This window comes from Thunnus maccoyii, chromosome 24 (genome assembly GCF_910596095.1).
Source record: "Thunnus maccoyii chromosome 24, fThuMac1.1, whole genome shotgun sequence".
NCBI lineage: Eukaryota > Metazoa > Chordata > Actinopteri > Scombriformes > Scombridae > Thunnus > Thunnus maccoyii.
The window spans coordinates 6347052-6367442 of NC_056556.1; the positions used below are offsets into that span (position 1 = coordinate 6347052).

General features: G+C 40.0%; 1 protein-coding gene and 1 long non-coding RNA gene across 2 annotated transcripts; one reads left to right on the forward strand and one right to left on the reverse strand.

The window, feature by feature from the left end:
- Positions 1-138: 138 nt before the first annotated feature.
- Positions 139-18650, reverse strand: mrps9 (mitochondrial ribosomal protein S9). The gene is made up of 11 exons (XM_042404827.1): positions 18510-18650; positions 18031-18213; positions 11442-11504; positions 10017-10047; positions 9844-9923; positions 5304-5389; positions 4908-4983; positions 4593-4761; positions 3627-3735; positions 2650-2819; positions 139-538 (listed from the first exon to the last, which is right to left on the reverse strand). The coding sequence occupies exons 1-11, from the start codon at positions 18615-18617 to the stop codon at positions 447-449; spliced, it is 1167 nt and encodes a 388-aa protein (XP_042260761.1). The 5' UTR covers positions 18618-18650; the 3' UTR covers positions 139-446.
- Positions 5397-8790, forward strand: LOC121892051. Its single transcript, XR_006094282.1, has 2 exons — positions 5397-5848; positions 8082-8790. It is a non-coding gene; the product is annotated as an uncharacterized LOC121892051 (long non-coding RNA).
- Positions 18651-20391: the final 1741 nt, after the last annotated feature.

Below are 20391 nucleotides of genomic sequence, written 5' to 3' on the forward strand. Positions count from 1 at the left end.
GCTTTACTTAACATATTTAGGCATCTTCCAGACTTTAAATCAGTATCTGCTGGTATCTCGTCTGAATTACACCAAAATCATAAATAAACATGTCAAATGGCAAAACAAGAAAAATACAAAAAATACAAAGAAACCACGTTTTTATGAGAAAAAAATACTTAATTTATTGATTCATACACTGATAAACATGTTCAACTTATTCATTCCTTGACATAGACTTCCATCTGGTGGCCGAAGGAGCAAACTGCAGCTCGTAGAGGAGGAGCTGCATCTGGAAAACATGGCAGCTGTATGAGACATTCAGCTGGTTGTTCTTCCGGGAGCTTAAATAAACTAAATCAGACACGAGTGACGTGGCCTCTGGGAACAACGAGATCAGTTCAAACTGGGGCGTAAGAGGGAGTCGGTGTGAATGTTCCTCCTCCTCCTCCTCCTCCTCCTCCTCCTCAGCGTTTCTTCCAGGTGAATTTCTCTCTTGCTCCCTCCTGACCTGGCTTCTTCCTCTCTCTCACTCTGGGGTCAGGGGTCAGCAGACCAGCTGACGGATGAAACATGATGGAAAGAGGAGAAAAATACTGGTTAATCACTGAGTTGCTTTTTGGATGACTGGTTTGTCATCTTCTTTCTTTCCATCTTTTTTTATTGGAGGTTGAGATTTCTTCAAGTCTCTTGTAATTTTCTGCCGACACTGTCTACATGTCTTCTTTCTTGTTATCTTTGTCTTACCTTATTTGCTTTATCGATTAATCTGTCGATTATTTTCTAGATTAATTGATTAGTTGTTTGGTCTATGAATCTCAGAAAACTGTTAAAAATGTTTCCCAAAGCTCAAGATGAAACCTAAAATGTCTTGTTTTGTCCCGACCAACAGTCTGCAACCTAAAGATATTCAGTTTACTATCACAGAAGCCTGAAGAAACCAGAAAAACTGCATTTATAAATCTGGAACAAGAGTTTTTTTTCTTAAAAATTACTCACAACAATTCATCGAATATCAAAATAGTTGCAGATTAATTTTCTCCCTGAACTTGTCATTCATTCATCAATATAACAGTGAATAACTCCAACAAGGAAGAACCTGTTCATCAGTGAGGTGCAGAGAGAAAACATCACAAATTACAGCCTCCAGACACAAGTTTGGTTTCTAAAAGTAATAATACTACAATATAAAATATTCCAGTTGATAGACAGAACCATAAAAATACAATGGTAGCCCTAGTTATCCTCACAAGGTGTTTCTTATTCTAACCTGTTGGACTGTGTTCATAATCAATTCTGCAATATAGGAAATAAATTTAATATAAAGTCTGTACATATTATTAATCCATGTTATATATTGTCAGTGTTTTATACTTGAGGACATGATCTGTTTCTTGTGGCTGTCAGTCAGAAATGAAAGAAGGTCACGCCTGCAAACTTAACGCCACGATATTTAATCAAGACGACGTTTCCATCCGACTCGGATCTTTGTCAGGTCAACGTTTGTAAAAATGGAAAAACACCCATATTTATAAAGTGATAAACATCTCCAAGAAATTAGAGAAAATCAAACACTACATCAGATTCATCATCACATATACCAGAATAAATAATACATCTGTTCAAAAATATATTGTAGTAAGCTAGAAAAAAAAGAAGAAACATTAAATTCTTGTGCTGAAATTGGCATCTGAACACTCTTATATAAGAAAATCAAATAACTTAGTCAGTAAATAACAATGTAGAAAGAAAAAGTAACACAGGTTTGTATAAAAACTCAACCTGCTGCATATTACATCACCTGAAGGGAACAAAAATACATCATTTCATTTCTACTGTAAAAGGAACATACCGCTGATTTTGGATGTTTTGGTGCATTAACTGCAGTTTCCTCTACAGATGCAATAATTAGTCGATTGATACAAATTTAATCTGAAACTATTTTTGATATTTGAATGTTCATATGAGTCATTTTTCAATCGAAAGTGCCAAAACACCCGCTGGCTGGAGCTTCTCAAATGTGAGGATTTGAAGCTTTTATGAGTCATACATGATAGTAAACTGACATTTGAGGATGTCACAACTGGCATTTTACACTATTATCTGACATATTATAGGCAAAGTGATTAATTTGCTGATTGAAAATAATGAGTAGTTGCAGCTTTAGTGTGTTCTGCATTTCTGCTGCTGATTTTTAAAGCATATCTTAAGTTTTTAGATCAATTTGCTGCGTTAAAATCTGTTTGGTTTCAAATAATTTCAATATGCCTGAACATTATTTTACAGCTGCTTATAAGTTTATCTTATAGTTTCTGATCTTAAATGCAGTTAAAGAGCAAAAACTGTTTTGTGTGTTCAGGTGCTTGATGGAAGAATCTCAAATTCGACAGTTTGGCTTTAAGTTATTTTTGTTAGAATTGAATAAACAAGACAAACTGAAAAAGAAAATGTTGCTATGCTGTAGCAGATTTTCTTCATTTTCAAATATCACACAATGTCACACCTTTTTTAAAGTCTCTGAAGTTGTTTTTTAGCTAATTGCTCCTTAGAAAGGTTGGAAATCAATCTGATAATCATCAGCAGAGATGTAAATTATACATATTTTGGAGTAAATGGGCTAAAACATCAAACCCCCCCCCCCCTACTAGTATCGTTCACAACAAAACCCACCTTGTCTCATGGTCTCTACCTCTCCCTCAGACAGGAAGCTGAGCAGGGCCCGGGAGATGGCGAGCCGCAGCGCCCCCGCCTGGCTGGACCGCCCGCCGCCGCTGACGGTGCATTCCAGGTCGAAGCGTCCCAGCATGCCCATGAACTGAAGCGGGAACATCAGCTGCTCTCTGCGGGCGGAGAGGTGAGGAATAAAAAGAGCGGCGAGAAGAAAATGACCGAGAGATAATAATAATAATAAAAAAAAAAAATTAAAAAAAAAAAAAAGGAGGTGAAAGAATGAAGTGTGGTTGAATAGGCAGAGCAGGAGTGTGTGTTATTTAACAGATAGCGGTATCAACGGCAGCGGCTTAGTTAATTTAATGTCTGGTTGGGTGACTTTTCAGACAAGCGCAGAGGATCCCGGCACTGTGAAAAGCTTTCTTTTACAATCTCACCACCACATATTACAGAGTAACTTCTGACTCAGCAGGAATAGGATAAGGTTGTGTGTGTGTGTGTGTGAAGCTGAAAGTGTGTGTGTGTGTGTGTTCTGGATGGCGTCTCAGGCTGAATGGCCTATGGCTGCTGACAAAGTCAATTGTCACCTCTCTGCTCCAATTACAGCCCGTCCTCACACTGCGTGACAACACCAGCTCTGGACATTCTCACACACACTCTCACACACACACACACACACACACACACACACACACACACACACACACACACACACACACACACGCGCACGCAATCACTCAACTGTGTAATTAACTTACAACAAGGAGATAAATAAAAAAAAAATAAAAAAAACAGGCGATGCTGTGAAGAGTGAAAAAGCTGCTTTTTTAATTTTTTTTTGGCTGCGGGAAGGAGAGAGGGAGTAAAACACATCACGTCGTGCATTTTAAGGAAAACGGTATCTATGAATGAGCCTGTAATGCGGAAAAGCTTTATTTGTTCACGGTGGTGGAAACACTCGCGTGCAGCTCTCCTACCTGTCTTGTAGGACGGGGAAGTAGTGCAGGTATTCTTGGCCGTTGATGGTGATGCGTCCTGAGCCGCAGTCTCTCAGCACCACGGAGGAGTTAGACGTCTTCCTTCGGCCTGAGAATGAAACACACACACACACACACATTAACTTCATATTTATCATTTATTACAATCAACAAAGAGGGAAATTCACTGAAAAAGACAGTTGTAAATGAGCTTAATCAGCCATTTATGGAGACATTTAAATGTTTTACGTTAAAGCTGAACTTTGTTGCCTCTAAACTGCAGTAGAAGGTAAGATATTGACAATTTCAGGTTTCCTTTCAAGCATAACATCAACAAACTTTTTGCTTCTTTGACCTGAGATTTAAGCTAAATCTTTAGATCTATTTTTGTAGATTTGGCCGTGATTTCTATCAGTTATGATGACATTAAAGTATAACTGCTGAGATCTGGGAACACATTGCTACAGTAAAGTTTGACAGGAGGTTTGCTTTCATTTTTTTCTTGTTACATGTTTAACTCAGAAATCAACAATGTTAGCCTCACTGATAAAAATGACGACAAAAACTACAAAAATGAGACCCAAGTAGTATGAAAGCGGATTTTCAGAAGGCAAAGATGTGTTTTGTTCCACTTGTAATAGATTAATCATTTTCTGTTCACAACTATCTCCGTGTCCAGAAGCTGGTGCAGGTCTAGAGAGAGAAGTCTGACTGACGCACTGTGGTAGCTTTAACTCAATAAAACATCACAAATGTGTCTCCTTGTAGATTTAAACGTGACACCAGAATTAAATTTGAGCAAATATGGTGAATCTATAACATCACTGATGAAGCTGATGAAGACAAGATGCATCTTTGCAGAACATTTTTTACCAAAGTCAATGATAAAAACGTCCAATTTGGCTTGAAAATTAGAAAAATAGCAAAGTAAATTTGAGAATCGCAGCACTGCTGGTGTGTATCTACCGTCTGAGGTGCTGAAGGCCACGCCCCGCTCGTCCCTCTCCAGCGGCGCGACCATTTGCTTCCTGGACTGGGCCTCTAGCTGCTGGCGGTAACGCAGGACAAACTCCTCCTCAGTGGCGCAGTAGGGCATAGACAGCAGACGCTCCATCAGCTGGATGAAGCGATTGTACTGAAGAAAACAAAACACAACTCTAATTAAGTGCTGAACTTCACTGATTTTTGATCTTTACTTTTCATTTTAAAGCTTTTAAAAAGAAAAATAACAGATAAGCTGAGGAAGAAGAGGACGGGAGGAAAGAAATGCTGTTTTCTCACATCGTGAGTGGAGATGGTCTCCACCAGCAGCGCCTCCAGTTCCTCCTTCAGGAGCCACCTGCTTGTGCCCAGAGAGCTGACGGGAGACAGAAACGCCGACATTTTCACCCGAGTCAAGATTCAAGAGAGCTTTCCTGATTCAAACGGCCATCTGAAGCCGTTTCAAAGCCTTTAGAAACGGTTTTAATGTATTACTGGAATCATGTGACGTCATCATGTGACAATGACAGTGGTCTCTCATCATAAGCACCTATGTGAGTTGCAAGAGAATCATGAAAAACCTACTGAAGTGTACTTCTCAATATAAAATACTGACTTTTTATAACAATGCCAAAAAAATTGTAGAATTAAAAAAAAATGCTGCAATGTGCCGATGAACTCTCTTCCTCCACTTACATCTGCTTGACGTCTTTGGACAAGACTCCTTTGGCTCTCAGACGATCTTGGTACTTCTCTATGTTCAGGATTTTGCCGTATAATTCCTGAAAATGCACCGAAAGCAAACATCATCATCATTCATAATCTGCATATTTGCTTGCTGATGTTAAAGAGTATTGGGAAAATAACACATTCCTACACATAAGTGCTTCACAAAAAGGCAGATTCCCACATCCCCTGGTGGATTTAACAGGCTGGGAAAATTGAATTGGGGGTGACCACCAGGCGTGGACCCCTACTCTCCTTTTCCTTACACCCGCTCTCCTCCCTCTCCCCACAGCAGGAGCTGCCATGCAGAGCGAGCTAGCCATCCATGAGCTGGGCAGTGGCCTTGTCTAAATTGGCATCCGGCCCGGTGAGACTGGCGGAAACCTTCCATGTGTGGCCCTTTCTGAGGGGTTACAGTTAGACGAAGGACTGTGGTGTGTGTGGGGTGGAAGTGACGGCAGTTTGAGAGTGGACTGGATCGAGGATTAAAGGGGACATATCGTGCACATTTCCAGGTTTATATTTATATTCTGGGACTCTACTGGAATATCTTTGCATGATTTACAGTTAAAAAAAACTTCTTATTTATCTTCTAATAGCTCTTTATGCAGCCCCTCAGTTCAGCCTCCGTCTGAAACAGGCCGTTTTAGCTCCTGTCTCTTTAAGGCCCGCCTCCTGATGAGCCAACTCTGTTCTGATTGGTTATCCTCCGGAAGCTGCCCCTCGGCAGACGTAAACAAACAGTAGTAGTTGGATTTCACTTCTTTTTCTTGTTCCTTACTCAAATCGTCAGCTTCTCAAATACATCAGCACATGTTCGAGCCTGAATCTGATCCGAAATATACAAGTGGACAACGCATGGAACAACCTTAGCAACAAAGGTTACGCCACTGACGGCCATTTGTGGGCATGTGTGAACGATCCGACAGCATCACAAGGAGGAAGTAGACGTAACTTTGAAAATCAGAGCAGGCTGAAACCCTGGATTTTGACTTCTAGGATGATATATTCAGTATCGTAGACTAAATATCTGTGGAGCTCAAACTTGTGGTTGGACAAAACACGCACTCTGAGGGGCTCTGGGAACTTGTGAGGTGCATATTTCACCATTTTTTTTTAGATATTTCATAGACTAAATTAATCAAAAAATAAAACACAACCATTAGATGTTACCCTGGAGTTTGTCATTGTGAATATTCTTTTTGTTTAAGAGTTAAATGAATGAGAAAACTGAGAGTCTCATACTATCAAGACTAGTGTTTTCACTCTCACTCATTTGACTGAGTTTACATTGAGAAATATGTACATTTTACAGAAGTTTGTCAGTTCTGACCTATTGAAATATGACAAAATCATATTATACTTCACACAGTCTGGACTGAATTGACCCTTGCACCTGTGTATGTATTCTGGCCTGAAGCTAAACGAACTAATGCTGCTGGAGCAAAAAAAAAAACAAAACAAAAACTAAATAAACGACAGGACAGTTTCAGAGCTCGCTCGTCATTAGATCAACGTCGCATTGAGAATCACCCGAGGGGAGTGTGTCATGGCGACGGGCAAATACAGACAGACAGAAGGAGAGTGGGGGTGGAGAGGGTGGGGGGGGGGGGGGGGAGAGAGGGTGGGCATGCTGGTCACGTCCCCGAGGCAGACACCCCCACCTCAGCCAACCAGCGCCTGGGTGAGAACTCATTTCCCCGTCAATTATTCACCAGATGTTTGTTTAATTCCTTCTTGATAGAGTGTGCCTAATCCGCTGCCACTCCGACCAGTGACGGAGGGGTGAAAAAAAGAGAGCGAGCGAGAGAGAGGAAAAAAAAAAAAAAAAGCAAACATCAAGCAAAAACCAATTTTCTTTGCAAAAAAAAAAAAAAAAAAAAAGAGGGTAATAGAAAATCAGGAAAAAAAAAAGAGAAGGCAGGAGGAGAGGAGGGAGGCTTGATAAGGAGCTTGCGTTACACGTTTGCAAACACTGCGGCCTACAATAGTGAGGAATAATTCGCATGGATTGGCCGGATGAAAAGAGAGCAGAGGGCCAGTATCTGGATACATATAAGTCGAGCCTGTTACAGAGACAGACAGCTCGAGCTAAACTCTCTCTATTCAATAAAGTGCTCTTTATTTGCAAGAGCTTCAAGTTCAGAGAGGAAGAGGAGTATAGTGAAGCAATAAGCGCTCTGGTGGGATATCTCCTCCTGAGTGTGGCGTGTGTTTATTTGCTATGCAGGTTTAGATAGGGTTAAAGTGAAACGGGGGGTGGGTGGGGGGGGGGGGGTGTTTTTAGGGTTCCCCAGGGTTGTGGCCATAAAGGGCTCAGCGGAGCAGTGAGCAGGTTAATGTAGCACGCTGGATGAGGAGAGCAGCAGAGCAGAGAGGCTGCTTTACACGTCACTGCCCCCTCCTGGCAACACTCCTGAGGTGATAACCAGTTTAAAAAATATATATCTTGGACATAAGATGGCAAGGAATGAAAGGAGAAACAAGGGGGAAAACAGGGAGAGGAAAGGTTAACGCAAGGAAGGGGGGAAAGAAAAAAAAAAAAAAAGGAGTGATTGAGCCTGCAATCATACAGACAGGCAGCACGAGCTCTCAGACATGTCTGACATACCTATTTAAACCAACAGCAGGGGGTGCAGATTGCTGCTGCAGGGCACAATAGTGTGTGTTAGTGTGTGTGTGTGTGTGTGTGTAAGAAGTGTGGACCAATATTCAGAGATCATACCTCTCTCTCTCTCTGTGTTTTAGATACAGACACACGCCTCTTATCTATGAAACGTCTTTGAGCAAGGTCAGCGGCAGCACTGAGGAAGGGAATACGTCGAACGCAACAAAAGATGGGAGGAAGAAGAGGAGGAGGTCCCCGGGCCTCCCACAGGGGGGTCTCAACTACCCCTCTCCCTCCTCTCACCAACCCCGCTCTGCCCCCACCTCACTTCCCTCCAAAATCCCTGTGGAGGAGTCGCTCCCCGTGGCGGGACAAAGCCTGACAAGCCAGACGTGCCGCACCTCAAACACGATTTTGAACCCCGGACACAAAAACACTCCCGAACATATCAAAACATATTTTTTTCCCCTCTTCATCTCCACATCTCAACACATAAATCCATGTGTTTTTGTTTATCGGGATCTCAGTGTGTTTGGGAACATACTGTAGCTTATTCATCATGTATACATTACAAAAGCCAAATGAAACCTTTATTTTTTTCCCCTTTTTCTTTTATTTTATTGCCTTCAAACACATGAAGGACACAGAATGTACTACTGCTAAGGGCCAAATGTAAAGAAACAGACACCAAGTCTGAAAAAAAACAGTCTAGTTCACCTCCTTAAAGCTAATGAAACAGAGTTTTGGTTGAATTTGGAGAGGTTTTGAGATCTCTGCCACTGAGACTTCTGCTAATGTCCCAGTAGCGATGAGGTGAAAGGCATTTTTGGCACATTTTGGGTGCAAAAAGCTTAAAAAAAAAAAGGAAGCTTGGAACAAATCTGAAACAATAACACCTCATAGAAGAAGAGTGGGAATTATGAATAAAATCCTCTATCATATCTATATATATTATGATTCAGCAGCACCTTTTCTGGAAAGTCATTTGAGAATCTGTTTTATGGAACCTTTATTTATGTGTCACTTTTCAAAAACTAAAGAACCAGACAGGAACTTCTTCATATCACCTAAGACTACTGGGACTACTGCATCCTGTGAACTGTAGAGACCCAAAAGTTCAGACAATAAAGAGTCATTTCTGCAGTGATTTAACTCATTGTGAGAAAACATAATAACTATACTAAAGACTATGTATGATTGTTTCAATACGACTTATCCACTAAACAGTAAAGCACAACTGCTTGAGGGTTTTTAAGGGTGATTAAGAAGTTTTTAAGAATCCAATGACGATTTTTCAGCCGATATTACATTTTATGCAACAACAGACAAACATTTCTGACAATAATGCCTCAAACTGCTCATATTTGGCATTTCTGTATTATAATTACATTCATTTAATCAGCCAACACACACACAGATACCATATATCTGTAATAATCCAGTCAGCGCTCCTGATTTTGTACTCAAAATGCAGAGAAAACAAACAATTTCAGCGGACTGTTCATCACCTCTGGACCACAGGTAGATACAGGAATCCCCCAGTGAATCGCCTTTTCATCCGGATGACCTTTGACCCTAAAATCCAGCTCCTCCGTCTGTCTCACCCTCCTCTAATCTCCCACCTCTCTTTCACCCCGGCTCTATTCAGCTGCAGCTCTCTGTGTGGAAAAGAGGATCTGACGTCGGCTCTCCTGGGGGGGGGGGGGACGGCGCAGCCTTCTCTCAACTCACTCTCTCTGAATAGGATATGACCCGAGGGGTGCGGGGAGGCGGGGAGGGGGAGGGCAGGTGGAGTGGGGGGGAAGCTGGGAAGAACTAGGGATTTGAGCTGGATGAGGATTTACCTCCACCTCACATAAAAAAAACCTGACAGTGCTTCTTCCAGCTGCCTGCAGTACTCACATGCATCAGAGAGTAGTAGGACTGTTTGCCCGTGTAGAACAGGAAGTGGAAAGGCCGTCTGTCTTCTCCCCATTGGACAGCTTTTAAAGGACAGGAGAGAGAAAGTTTACACAACTCTACATTCAGGAAAACATTTACAGTAAATCATTTTTCATAATGGACGTGATACAGACCTCTCTGCCTTGGAAAGATTTCCTCTGGATGCTGGAAATGAACACAGAGGAGAATTTGTGTGACATTTTAGACATTTTTCTGAAGGTTTTCTAGAGAGAATCATTTATTTTATATATATTTTTACCCTCTAGAAGCCTGAAATGACTTTATTTCTCATCCTTTCAGGTCCAGCTGATGCATTTAGAGCTGCAATCGATTAGTTGATAATTAGTTTGATAATTGAACAATCATTTTAGTCTTTTTTTTTTTTTTGCTGGTTTCAGCTTCTCAAATGTTGACAATGTTTTATCGTACGTGACGGTAAACTGAATATTCTTGGTTTGTGGACTGATGGTCGGACAAAACAAGACATTTGAAGACGTCACCTTCGACTCCGTAGCAGCCCTAGATGCAAAAATCAGCAGAGAAAATCCCGATAATTATGCAATGTGTCATCTTTTAATGTGAATAAAGTATTGCTGCAATTATTCGCCACCTGTCTCCCTGTTTAGTTTAAATTTGTCCGTTTTATGAGCCTTCATTTGTTTGTAAATGTTTATATATTTGCATTCTTATAAGCTTTTCCTTGTCACTGATGTACAAATAACACGAGGGACAGTTACATACTTTAAACGTGTCAGAAAACATTTAAACACGACTTTTGACTTAAAGCAGAAAAAGTAGTTCCTGCTTATTTTATAGGACTGTGTTGATGTGACCACACATGTAGTGAGAAATAAAAAAAAGTCTGTTAAAGATGAAATCTACCGATCATGTGACAGCTTGGCATTGAGTATCAAACACCAGGTAGAGAAAAACTGAATATTGAACATTAAGTGATTTTAGAAGTTGACTAAAAGTCTAGCAAGTCCCCTGACTTTACAGGAGGTGCAATACTAAATTGCTGGAGCATCCTTTTAACCATGACCATATATATGTATATATATATATATATATATATATATATATATATATTTTAAAAATATATCTTGATAGGGCTTAATGGACTTTTTCCAAATAGAATAGAATTTATATCACAGTGTGTGATGTGTGATATTTTCTTAATGGTGGCAGCTGAAACTTATGAAGCATTAGCAAGTGCATCATGTGACCACATCACAGGTTATGGCTATATCACAGAAGTAAAAGAAGAAGACAGTAGGCAGTATTTTACAAGAGAAAAAAGCATAAATGAGAGAAAAGTCAATAAAAAATGAGCCTAATCTTGAGTAAAATGTTTTCCTCCCTTTCATAATACATCTTGTGACCCTTCAGGTTTATCTTTAGAGACGTCGGAGGGGTTCCAAGCCCCAGGTTGGGAACCACTGACGCTGTGGTTAAAAGTGTTAAACCAGTTTCATATTTACTCGTATCATGAAAACTTTTTATTTTAATAACAGCCAAACACAGTTTAGTTTAAATAAGTGTAATCCACACAGACGTACCTTCATGAGGGGCCGGGCTTTCTTCTCAAACAGGCCGGAGGGGAAGAGGTAGGCGATGCTCCTCTGTGGGCGAGAGAGAAGAAAATAAATTAATAAATAAGTATTAAAAAAAACACCAAAATGGCAGTTTGAGAGATGCGTTGATGGCAGATTATGACCGAGCTGACATTTCCAAACAGCAGAGGTCACACCAACGGACGACGGTGAAAGTGACAGAAGAAGAGGCGCAAGCTGCTTGCGGGTTCAAGGAAAGGCGAGTGTGATGTGTGTGTGTGTGTGTAGTTGTGTTACTGCAGCATCTGAACTTAGTGGAGGGAAAACAAGCAGAAAAAGGCACAAGTTTTTGGCTTTGTTGACAGTGAGCAGAGGACGCTGTGGACATGCAACAGTTCACTCCAAGTTCATCCTCTGCTCTCTGTGTGTGTGTGTGTGTGTGTGTGTGTGTTTGGTCATTAGCAGAGCTACAGATGGCACTGTAAATGTGTGTGTGAGAGAAGAGAGGGAGACAGGAAGTATGTTGGCCCCGCCACACTCATCAAGACAGTCTGTTCATCTCTCTCTTTCTCCATCCCACCATCTCTCCGCTCCTCTTCTTCTTTGGGGTTTTTTTTTTTTTTTTTTCTCCCTCCTCTGTCGGTTCAATTAGTGAGGCAGCAGGTGCTGCGCGGAGAGAGCAGGTTGCTGCCTTTAAGGTTGTCAAAACGACGGAAAGCAGGAAGAAAAGGACTGGTCGGAGGAAATACGTGTGTGTGTGTGTGTGTGTGAGAGAGAGAGAGTGTGAGAAGCAGACAAGTGAGGAGAAGTTAAAGGGTAAAAAGAAAAGAGGAACAGGGGAAGACAGGCAGGGAGAGGCAGGGAACAGATGAAGACACACCTGTGCGTCCCCTGAGCTTCAGCACAATATGGCAGAGATCCCCGAGGGGCGAAGACAGAGTGACAGAGGAAGAAAGAAGGGGAGCAACCCGAACGATCAAGCGGAGCCACGTCGCAGGAGGCTGTCGGATTTTTTTACAAATTCCTACGACACGGTGAAATCAATCACGCTAAATTCTGAACATGCTGGGTGACACGATCAAAACTGTCCTCTTTTATCGTCTCTGCGGCGCTTCTCAAACTCGGCAAAAGGCCGTCTGACTCGTGACGGAACAATAAGGGACACAAAGCTTCGACAGGTCAACAGACGACGACGTAACACTCATTTCAAGCCAAATAGTTGACAATAATGATGATGCATAGATAGACCTCAAAGGGGGCTTGAGCACCTGCCATTTGGCCTCCTAGAGAGAAATCGCCCTTTTTCTGGGGGGGTTTTTAAAAAATAAATAAATTCCTGTTATTCCTGCTACATCCAGCGTGACACAGCAATATACTCAGTACCAAGATCTTGTTTCTGAGTGTAGCTGACAGAGATCAGCAGCATGGAACTAACATCTAGGGGGGGACTATTATTATCGTCGCACATCCCATGCAAAGCGGGTACTGTCATGCAAAGATCGCCTTTAATGAATTTGGACCCCTCTAAAAAAAATCCTCTGCACATCCTTGATGATACAAACTATGCTGCCATGCATCCATGTGTTTTTGTTATGATTAAAGCAGCAACATTCATGGCTAAAAGTGATTTAATCTACAGCAAACCACAGTAATGTGTAAGTAGTGAAAGAAGACGGTAACAGCAACAGAGTTAGAGACAAACTTCTTTCATCGTCTCAATAAACAACCAAACAAACTGGCACAGGCTGCATTACTGGCAAGTTGTTTTAATCATAAATAAAGAAATAACAACAATAAAGACTTCTAAGAATCTACAAAACATGGTAAACAATCAATAAATAATTTCTAGGCTCATTCGGATGTTACTATTCTTTAACTGAAGACTGTTTCAAAGAAGCTGATTGACTTAAGCAAACAGTTGAGCTGCAATGATTAGTCGTTATGAGTCATTTTTTAAGAAGGAAATGCCAAAGTCTTTGGCTCCAGCTTCTTAAATGTGAATATTTCCTGCTTTCTTTAGCACCAGAATAATATTTATGCTAGTGAACTGAATATCTTTGGTTTGTGAACATTTTAGGTTTTGGGAAACAATTATCAACATTTTTCATCATTTTCTGACATTTTATAGACCAAAGGACTAATGGAGAAAGTAATCAACATACTAATCAATAATGAATATAATCTTAAACTGAAGCCCTAGTTGACAACTTGGTCAAGAGCAGATGGTGTAACGATAAATGCCACAGCTGGTATTTTACATTTTTTTTAAACCACTTTCCTCAAGGAAAGTCTTCAAAGTCTGCATCGCTAATTTAATTTTCTAAAGGATAAGACTAAAAGCTGGTGATATATACTAGTCAACAAATCCAAAACAAAATCCAACTAACAAGTATTGTCTGTGTAGACAAAGCCTGATATTATTGTCCAAAAACAATTAAAACACAACATCCATGCTGCAAACTATAAAACTATATATTTGTGACCTGTGCTTTAAAAAACGTATGTCTTCAGTAATGCGATGAGGTTATTTTTGGCTCTTTATGTGGCTGATATCCAGTATATATTTCTCCCCCCTTGGCTGTAAACATCCTCTTGATTTTGCCGGGGTCTTTATCACCGTCACACCTGAACAGTCTGGACTCTGAACCGAGGAGGAGGGATTTATCAGGTGCACCGCTTCAGTCCTCCCAAATTTTCCTCTTTCCCTTCCACACGGCTAAGTTTAGGATGCTAGCCGTCGCTTTGGTTTTCACAGCCTGGCGCCAACAGCTCTCTTCATTACTACTGAGGGGCACCGGGGACCGGGCGAGGGGAACGTGGGAAATCAAGCTAAATGGTTGGAGCAGCGAGGGCTAATGTATTGCCAAAATGCGGAATAAGCATGTGGGTGTGTGTCTGAGGGTGTTGCTAATATCCCTGACGCAGTGGATTAAGTAGAGATGGCCCCACCTGCCTTCTGCCTGCGGAGTCCACTGGTGATAATGATGATGATGATGATGATGATGAGAGCTTTAAAGGGAAATTCTGGTATTTTTCCAACCTGGACCCTATTTTCCCATCATTTTGGGTCTAAGTGAGTAATGGAGACAATAATTTTTGAAATTGGTCTGGTAGTGAGCGAGACCGCTTCAGCTGGCAGATGTGAAACACGCTGCAATGTAATCCTTGTAATGTACGTCCACTAAAGTGGTTGGTTTTTGCCACTGACAGGCTCAGATTGTTATCATAAGAACATGAAAGTAAACACAGGAACTAGCCGCCTGTAGCAGCATTATGGCTAACTTTTTAGTTTCCTTACAGTCCAACCGCAGTGAAAGTCAGCCTCACACATGTAAACAAACCGGCGTGTGCGGATGACTTGCATACTGCTCTTCCTCACACAGTTACATGTTGAAATCACATTTCTCTGACCGTGTGGAGCGTTTGGTTTAGCTGGACTCGCTCTTTTCATCCAGTTGATTCTGTGGCGGTGAGACAGTCTCCAGGACGACATTTGTAGTATTTACACAGATGGGATTATACTCTCATCCGTGGACACTTCTAGATTTTCCGAGTCCGGCCGCAACAGGTCCCGCTCTTTCTTCTTCACTCGTCAGGAGAGCAGTGACTGCAGGAACAGCAGCAGTTTCTGTGAGGTAACCGTTACTGTACGTTGTCCTTCCTGTTTCCTTTCTGCCTCCATTCTTCCTTTTTCATTTTGTTTTATTTCCTCTCTGTGTACTCCGGCTCAAATTACACTTAATTTTTTTGTTTTTAGTTTCCTTACAGTCTAACTGCGCTGAAAGTCAGCCTCATACATGTAAACAAACCGCGTGGATGAATATGTAGGTGGTTTGGTTAGCCATAAATCTGCCCCGGATGTAGATCTCTGTGCATTAAGCCATAATGCTGCTACAGGTGGCTACTTCCTGCCTTTACTTTCATCGTCAGACACTTATAATAACAATCTGAGCCTGTCAGTGGCAAACACAAACACTTTAAGTGGATGTACTCCGACGGGTGCAATTGCCCCAAAGGATTACATTTCAGTCTGTTTCACGGCTGCCAGCTGAAGCACTTTGCTCACTGCTGGACCAATTTCAAAAATTTTTATCCCCATTAGTCACTTAGACCCAAAATGACTGGAAAATAGGGTCCAGATTGAAACATACTGGGGTTTCTCTTTAAAACACAACAGCCTTCCAGCCTGAAAGGTGGTATCTGATCAGTTTTTAAAACGCTATAACTGCCTGTGGCTTTTAGACACGTGAGAAAAAAAAATCTAAAAAAGTTGTAAATATCTGTTTGTTACCTTGTTCATGTATCAAATCCAAAAAAGTGGTGAAAAAGTGTTGCAGAGGTTTTAAAGGTGTATTGTGAGAAATAACGACGGGACTGAATCTCGTTAGAAGCTACAGCAAGATCTTTGTGACAGAGACTGAATATGAAACAAGAAACTGTGGTGGATCTCTTATTAATACGATAAGGCAATAAAATGATGTACATTGGTATTCAGCTTTAAAGACAGGAACTGTCAGATTATCTTTGGAGTGACGCCAGAACAACTAGAGGTGCAACGATTAATCGATCAACAGAAAATGTATCAGCGACAATTTGGATAATCGATTAATCGTTTCAGTCTTTTTTCAAGCAAAAATGCCAAACGTTTTTTAGTTCCAGCTTCTCATGTGTGACAATTCGCTGTTCGTCTTAGTCATAAATAACTTGATAGACTGAATGCATTAAGGTTTTGGACTGATAATCAGACAAAACAGGCAAACTGAAGACATCACTGTGGCCTCTAAGAAACTGCAAGTGCAATATTTCATAAACTAAATGATTAATCAAAGAAATAAGCAACAGATTAATCAATAATGAAAGTAATCAAACAACAATAACAGCCACAAATCCAGCTTAACTGCATCACATGACCATATACTGTAAGTTGAATATTTACTTTTCTTTTCTCACTGTTTAGAAAAAAGGAAATTAATTGAGACATATTTAAAATAATGTAAGTGATTAAAATATGCTGATGATCACTATAATGAAATTCACCAAAAATATTAACAGTGTCAATAACATTATATGAAGCTTAGCAGCTCCAGTTTAACTCACTACACCCATTTAATCCAATAAAACTGTCCAACCCTGAACTTTTACTCAGCAAAACCAATGAATGCAAATTAGGAGAAGTAATATGGAAGCAGGACAAAAGATATTAATAATCCAGAGTTCCTTGATGTTTTTACTGTTTGCTGACACACTACTAATACTGAGAAATGTTTCTAAACCTAATATTAGTCTAAAATTAGCATTTATAACCATGAAGTTGAACCAAAACCTCAGCAGTTTCAACACAAGGATAAACTGCAGGTCTGTTTTATTAGACTGTATTAGCTTGTTCTTTGTGTATATCAAGAAGCATTAATTGGAACATTTTTATGCATCATAGGACCTCTGAGAGCAAATAACAGTAAATGTAAAAGTAGTCAATAAATGGATGAAGGTTGAATTAGAGTTGTCTTCCTCCAGCATCTGCCACAAATAAAGCTTTTATATGTAACGCTGCCATCAAATGAACAACTTGTTTCCTGATTAACTGTCATCATCTTTGAGTTCATCCTGATGACCTCAGTGCACCGCAGAATCTTTCTGGCCCAAAGGGAACCAAATAAAATCACCAAAACTGGAGCTGCAAGGTTCTCACAAGCCAGTGGCCACATTCACACATAATGCATGCATGCACCGTATGCAGCAAATGTCATAATTCAACTGTTTCTTACATCCTGTGGATGTACAATAAGTACAATTTAGAGGTAATTGTACTTTACTTGCATACCTCCGTTTTGTTTTACTTTATACTTCCACTCCACTACATTTCCGAGGGAAATGTTGTACTTTCACTACATTTATCTGACAGCTTTAGTTACTTTTCAGATGAAGATTTGACACAATGGATAATATAACCAGGTTTTAAAATACAACACATTGTTAGAAATGAAACCAGTAGTTTCCAACCTTTTTGGTTTTTTGACGTCTTACATAAAGCAGTGTGTAGTTGGGGTCACATTTCACATGTCTATGAGTTGTTAACAGCTCCACCAAATAGTGATTTTTCCCTCTAAACTTCTCACATGGTTTCATTTCAATAAATGTTCAAATGATCCAAAATTTCAGCAAAAATCAAAGATTACAGAAAAAATGAAAAAACTGAAAACAGATTTGTGTATCAGAACTTTGTTTTTTCTTCTTTCCTCTCCCATTAATCATCTCATGATCCCTCAGATTTATCTGGTGACCCTTTGGAGGGGCCCATCCCCTAGGTTGGGAACCACTGGACTAAACTAGCTAACTGTATATAAAGTAGTTGAAACTAGCTCCACCTCCAGCAGCTACAACAGTAACATGCTGCTCTAACACTGATGCTTCATTATCAATAATCTAATGACGTCATATATAATAATATACCAGTCAGAGGAACCAAATCTCTACTTTTACTGCAATACTTTTACTACATCAAGGTCATAATACTTGTAATAGAGTATTTTTGCATTGCTGTATTGGTACTTTTACTGCAGTAAAGGATCTGAATACTTCTCCCACCACTGCTTACATCTATGTCCTCCTGGGTGAAGTTCTCGGGGTCTTCTCCCATCATGTTGGCCAGGTGCCGTTTCCCGATGTTGTACTCCTCCACCTGCTTCTGGATGAACTCCACCGTGAACTTCTCCGGTCCTGCAGCCGCCAGGTTCTTTCTGTGCAGGGCAGAGCTCACACATATCCGCCTGCTCAGCACCTAGAGAAGGAAAAAAGTGCTGCTATTATATTCAGATATGAAGCCACAGTTGAGCCGAATTGTAGTAAAGAGTCCAGTAATTAAAATTAAGATATGTCAAAGTGACCACATCACTATTTAACTAAGTTATACGTTGACAAACTTGTAATTCATGTTTTTGTGATGCTAATTTCGGCTCAAGGTGCTGCAATAGGATGCTAACTCAAGGACGTCAGTGTTGGAGCTAAACTCTGTCCGCTCACGTTTGTTTCAAATACTAAATTAATTATTTTATAAAACATAAAATCACACTTTACCTGCCGGCTCAGCTGCGACGTGACTGTGTTTATACTCGTGCTGCAATTCCCACATTTTCCCAGAAAGGAGCCCACTCTGCCCACGGTACGTGAACTAGACGCCGCCATCTTTGCTGGCAGCGGAAACGTCCGCGGCGGAAGTTGATACACGTCAGAGTCACGTGCCAAAAATTATAAAACATATACATTTAGATATTTTAATTGTATTTTATTGTATCATAATTTAATTCTATGGCACTTTGTTTCCTCTTTTTGTTCTTCATACTAGTTTATATGTTATATGTTTAATTTGACTGTTTTCAGTGAAGTTGAGAAAAAATATACAGAAAAAATATACAAAAATACAGATTTTAAACCGATATTGTGCAAATATACCCAGAAAATTTCCAAAAGAATCACCATTAATAATATATAACCTACTGTTTTATTATCTTGTTGTGTATCTAAAGCTTACTTAAATGCAAAATGTGGTTTCATAATGTTGCAATTTTCAAAATCTACAACTCTATAATGAAAGTTTATTTTATTATATGTGGCACTTTTTTCCCCCATTTTCGTTCTAAGATAGATGACTTTTTAAGGCAAATCTTAGCAAAGCAGCACAAATGTTGCATTCAAGTGCTCCTTAAAAAAAGCTTCAACTTCAGGTGTTCTTTAATAGAATAGATAATTGAATAGATAATGAAATATTAGAGAACCCTCGGCAATTATAAGCAGGTATTTTGCATTAGCAGCTGCTTCCTGTTAAACTGTAGATGGATATCAGTGTATGCTGGACATCATTTAAATTCAAGTGCACCTGGCAAGGAGTTTGAAATGAGGACAGCATGGTTAAGAAGGGTATTTCTTGGAAAAAAAAACAGCCGACAAGGTTAAGTTTTTGTTTTCGTTTATTTACTGAACTCAGGAAGATGGAACTCAGAGATGTGGCTGATGAAAGAAGTGCTAAAATATTAAGATAAAAACAACAGAAATGCAAAAAAAATAAATAAAGAAGATTTATAAAACATCTCTTCAAGCCAGACAAAAAGATACCAATAAACAGACAGACACAGAAAAAACTGATCTGGATAATAGCAGCCACATCACAACAGACCACAAAGCTGTTCAATCTGCCTGAAATGACAAATGAGGCAAATAAAAACTGTGTAAATTCCAGTCAGGACAGAGCATTTTAAAACAATTGAGTATAGTGACTTACATAGGCCACTTCAATTACACTGCTTTTTTATCTCTTAGACATCAGTTCACTTCACTGTGTCACCGCTCATTGAAAACTCGTGTTGCTCGTGGAAATGCAAAACATGCCGGCCACATGGTGCAGCTAAAAGCAAAATCTGCAGTGATCCAGCACACGAAAACTGTTCCTCAAGTCTTTTTTGGAAGGGGGGGGGGGGGGTTTGTAAATCAATACCAGCCTTCAGTTGAATTCTAAATCCCAAAAATGTCTTTGTCCTAAAATTCAAATGTGACTTAATCTCTGTCACTTTCACTATTTCACCATCAGAAAAAGTTGCAGGAAATATCTCTCGGTGAGGTATGTTGACTGTGAAAGTGATGTTGAATTATTCAGAAGAAAAAAAAAAACAAATTAACTGACTTAATTTAGGACAGTTTGTTAGAGGTTCGATGATAATTTTGGTTTCCACATTTGCACATCTTTTAACTTTTTGTTCTTTTTTTCTTTTCATCATTCAGGCATTTCTCTGCATATGTCATTTCTACTAATACAGACACAACAACAGGAAACCGCTCTGACTCCAGAGACCCACTAAAGTTGCACTTGTGAGGGCCGTGATACGCTACCCATGCACTTTAATGCAAACTGTATGTGAGCTCCATCTGTCTTCCATGTAAAAATCACTGACAAAAAAGAAGGATA